This window comes from Phaseolus vulgaris, chromosome 11 (assembly GCF_051622355.1).
Source record: "Phaseolus vulgaris cultivar YP4 chromosome 11, ASM5162235v1, whole genome shotgun sequence".
Lineage (NCBI taxonomy): Eukaryota > Viridiplantae > Streptophyta > Magnoliopsida > Fabales > Fabaceae > Phaseolus > Phaseolus vulgaris.
In genome coordinates, this window is record NC_143508.1 from 10531987 (window position 1) to 10536955 (window position 4969).

Sequence of the window (4969 nt, forward strand, 5' to 3'; positions counted from 1 at the left end):
TTAGTTTGATTAATTTTGTTTGAATTTTATTAGTTTTAGGTAATTGAGCATATGTTTAGTCTCTTTAAAGATTGTCCTATGTGTTTATTAAGTAAAAGTTAAAGTTAATATGAAATTAATTTTGAAAAGAATGACTAAGAATTTTAAATTTACGAAAAACAAATAAAGAGTAAAATGCTCTTTTCAAGGTCAATTGTATATAACCTTAATTTCCCTTCTAATAAACATATATGACAATTAACGTGTACTTTTTTGTATTAAATTTTTTTATTGTACCAAAAAAAAAATGTCAATGGTTATACTGAACCGACTAATGCAAGTTGAGTGAACTAAGTTCTTAATGGATTGAGTTCAATTTTGCTCCATACAAAAATTTGTGATTTTTGAGTCCAACTTAGCTCAAATTCGTGATGGACCAGGTATCCTCCTAGACTTTGGCCCACTTCCACAGTTATAGTACCAATGGCTCCATCCACTGATAAAAAAATATTAAATAAATATATTTATGTTTACTTTATATTATTGTCTTAAATAGTGACTAAGTTTCCATAAGATATTAATTTATCAAACACACTTTTTATGCTCTTGTGTGCTATAATTTACTCAATTTCACTAAATGCGACCATTCAATATATAAGTATATATTATTCATGGATTTACACGAATTTTAATAATAATACTATTACTGCGTTTTTCTAATTTAGATAGTATTTTCGAATTTAAGTTTTGAGTACATAACTAAATTAATTAATTAAGGAAGACTTTTTTTAATCTTTTTTCCTTGTTTATTGTGTGGTCTTCCTTAGCTCAAACGTCATTATTTTTTATAAAGAATAATGTGTTATTTTTTAATTATAATCATAAAATTAAAAATATATTAAAAAGTGAATTCTTAGTTTAGAGTTGACATATATAACTTTAGCATTCATCTTATTTTGTGGCTGTCATTTATATTTTGTTTTCTTTTTTCTGACCCTTCCATATAGATAGCAGAATTCAAAGGAAGACCCAAAGCTAACACTATTTCTTTCAAGTCATTTCTTTTTTGTTAGAAGTCAATTCAATCCTTCCAAACATGGAAGAAATGGAGGTTCCTGCCCTTTTCCTCTGCCCAGTTTCTTTGCAGCTCATGAGAGACCCCGTGACAGTGTGCACAGGAATCACATATGACAGAGAAAACATTGAGAGATGGCTATTTTCATGCAAGAACAACAAAACCTGCCCTGTCACTAGGCAATCACTGTCACACACAGATCTTACACCAAACCACACTCTCCAACGTTTGATCCAAGCTTGGTGCATTCACAATGCCTGGCTTGGACTTGAAACCTTTTCCTCTCCAAAGACAACCATTGACCAAACTCAGATTGTCAAACTTCTCTTAGAGGCAAAGAAGTTCCCGGAAAAACAGCTCAACTGTCTTAGTAGGCTTCAATATATTGCTTTTGAAAGTGAAAGTAACAAAATCTGTTTGGAGTCTGCTGGGGCAATAGATTTCTTGGCTTCCACCATGATGATAAATTCAACTGTTATGAGTGAAGCAGCTATAGAAGTCATGTTTCACCTAAACCCTTCTGAATCTCAGCTTAAAAACCTGATGAACAATGAAGGGACTCAGTTTGTCGTGTCTTTGCTTCATGTGTTGAAGCTTGGAAATTGCCAATCTCGAGGTTATACAACTTTGCTATTGAAGTCAGCATTTAAGGTGGCTAGTCCAACCCAATTGAACAATGTCACGGCAGAAGTGTTTGTGGAGATAATTAGAGTGTTGAGGGATCAGATTTCAGTAGAGGCTTCAAAGGCAGCTTTGAAACTTCTGGTGGAGTTGTGTTCGTGGGGCAGGAACAAGATCAAAGCAGTGGAGTGTGGTGGGGTTTTAGTCCTCGTTGAGCTACTTCTTGACGTGTCTGAAAGGAGAGCATGTGAACTCATGTTGATAGCTTTGGAGAAACTTTGTGGTTGTGCAGAAGGAAGGGCTGAATTGGTGAACCATGGAGCTGGAGTGGCTGTTGTGGCAAAGAAAATTCTGAGGGTGTCACCAGTTGCAAGTGATAGAGGGGTCAAAATTTTGACCTCCATTTGTAGGCATTCAGCCACACCTAGAGTTCTTCATGAAATGCTGCTACTTGGGGCAGTGTCAAAGTTGTGTTTGGTGCTTCAAGTGGAGGGTTGTTTCAAGGCCAAAGAAAGGGCTAGGGAGACACTCAAATTGCACTCTCTAGTTTGGAGGAATTCCACATGTATTCCTGCCCCTTTGCTTGCATCCTATCCATGATCTAATGGATCATATCATATTGTAGGCTTTGTCATTATCAAGGTGAAAGTATTAAATATGTTCGTTGTTCTGATGTTTTCTAATTGTTTATCGTGGAATTATTTATGCGAATGAACCTCTCAATTGAGGTGAATGGAAAATGAATCCCAGTATCCATGTTTGTGAACATGCTGCTCAAGATCTGTAATTAAGTTTTCATTGGATTGTCATGTGTAACTTTCATATGCAGTTAATCAACAGAAAAGCTGAGATTGATTTTGGTTGGTTGTGCTGAGCTTTTAGCTGAACATGATGCTTTCAATGTTGAAGTATTAGTTTACCTAATCCTCTTGGTAGAGATAAAGACAAAGGGCTATTGATGTAAACTTAAATTCAATTTTGCTGTTTGAGTTTGGAAACACCCATGAATAAATTTTAAATCATTTTAAATTTATTTTTTAAGTATTTATTACAAAACAAACTCAACAATATTTTTTCCAATTATATCATAATTTATCGTAATATAATAATATTTACCATGTTAGCATATTTTAGTTAAATTCTTACCATGTATGGACTTGAAAAACTCTATAAATAAATTCATTGTTAAAGGAGTACCATATGATTATTAACTAAAAAAAGTAATAAAAGAAAAAACATTTTTTTAGCAACCCAAACAATCATCGCATAACCTGATTTCAAAGATAACATAGTAATTTTATAAAAAAAAACTATTGTGACTCTTTAGAAAAAAAAAGACAAAATAGTAATTATATAAATTTATTGAAATATCAAATATATCAATGCTTTTAATAAAATAGTTTAGTAAGAAGAGATTAGATAATACACATGTTGTACAGATCAATCTCATTAGGTTATCTAACAACTGTATTTTAGGTTATCAATTAAAATTGAAATTATGAATTGTGTTCTAACTCATTTTGTTATCGTTAACATAAAATATATCACGTGTAATAAAAAAACATATTCGTATTAATTTGATTTTTTATAAATAATATTATCTCTGAATCTAATAAGTTTATGAAATCATGAATGGTATTTTGACTCTTTTGTTGGACAAACTTGTTTTTGTATTCATAAATGAACTTTAAACTTAATTGAACTTTATAAAATGGTATATAAGGTGAGATTTGCACCCAATTATATATTATGAAATATTTTAATCTTTAGTCGAAACAGGATCTTCAATACACCTCCTCACGCTGAGGTTATCAACTCGCGAGTAAGACTATATATTTGTGGGTGGTTAAATAACAGTTCGATAGCGGCTGGTCTAATAAGTCTAATAAACTCTCACTAGGATATACTATAAATGACTTTGATATCATATTAAGAAGTGAAATTTAAGCCTAACTCAACCTTAAAAAACTGTTTCAGAGTCGATTTTATAAGGTTGAGTTGGGCTTAAAGTTCACTTCTTAATATGGTATCAGAGTCATTTAATGTCTATCCTGTTGAGAGTTTATTGGATTTATCAGATCATTTGCTATCGAGTCGTTATCAGACCACTCATAATATATAGTCTCACGCACGAGTTTGTAGGTCTCGATGTGAGGGTGTGTGTTGGAGATCCCACATCGACTAGAGTTAAAGACATTTCATAATATATAATTGTGTGCAAACCTCACCTTATAAGCTGATTTTATAAGATTAAGTTAGACTTAAATTCTACTTCTTAATGAATTACTTATTTTCAAAAATATCATTAATTTAATATTTTTGCTTCAATAACTATTAACATCATTAAATATATTTTTAACTATGAATAGAAAAAAAGTATTTTTTTATCATGAATACTTTTTATAAATGTAAGAGTATTTAACGTACTTCAACCCTTTTACAAAAAAATGTTCTATACAAAGAAAAAAAAATAATGAGAATATATTCTCTATTTACATTTTCATCTCGACAATATGGGGATGGAGGAGAGATAGTAGAACAATTGTTTGGATCAATTGGAAGAAAATATGCAAGACAAAGGATGAATGGGGAATGGGTATCAAAGAAATAAGTAGTCTTAATTGTGCACTTCTGGATAAATGGAAGTTGCAGTTAGGAATGAAAGAGAAAGGATTGTGGAGAGACATTTTAAGGTCTAAATACGAGTATGAATCAAGCCAAGTAATCCCACTGGCTAAGTAAAATTTCAACATACACTCCAACTTGTGTGTTATTTGCTCTTATCTCCTAATTTACTTTTGGAGAAATTTACTTTTAGATTTGAAACCAATTCAAAACATCTTAGACACAACTAATAGTTATTACATTTTGTATTCTATCTTCACATATGAATAAAGTGTCATCAGTATATTGAATCATATTCATTCCTAGATTTTTGCCCCTTATTTTTGTCCCTTCTAGACATTTTAGCATTTTGTTTATCTTACAATGTCTTTGCTGCAATAATAAAAAGAAAAGGGAAAGGGATCACCTTGCCTAATTCCTTTTGAAGGTTTGATTTCACTTGTGGGAATTCCATTTACCAAAATTGATGTCGTTGTTGATGTTAAGCAATTTCTAATCCAATTCATCCATTTTTTTTTCCAGAATCCTAACCTTTCTAACATATAGAGTATAAAGTTCCATTTAATTGAATCATATGCTTTTTCAAAAACTACCTTCATAATCACATACATTTTCTTCTTATTTATAATGTCATAAACTATCTAATTTGCAACTAACACACTATCAAGA

General features: G+C 31.3%; 1 protein-coding gene across 1 annotated transcript; it reads left to right on the forward strand.

The window, feature by feature from the left end:
• The first annotated feature begins 949 nt into the window (after nt 1-949).
• On the forward strand, nt 950-2708 carry LOC137833306 (E3 ubiquitin-protein ligase PUB23). Its single transcript, XM_068641665.2, has one exon. It carries the CDS (start codon nt 1076-1078, stop codon nt 2273-2275), a length of 1200 nt encoding a protein of 399 aa, XP_068497766.1. The 5' UTR covers nt 950-1075; the 3' UTR covers nt 2276-2708.
• Nucleotides 2709-4969: the final 2261 nt, after the last annotated feature.

What these genes read in the sequence shown, in the direction of transcription:
- LOC137833306 (XM_068641665.2), top strand. Translation starts at nt 1,076, where the DNA reads ATGGAAGAAATGGAGGTTCCTGCCCTTTTCCTCTGCCCAGTTTCTTTG.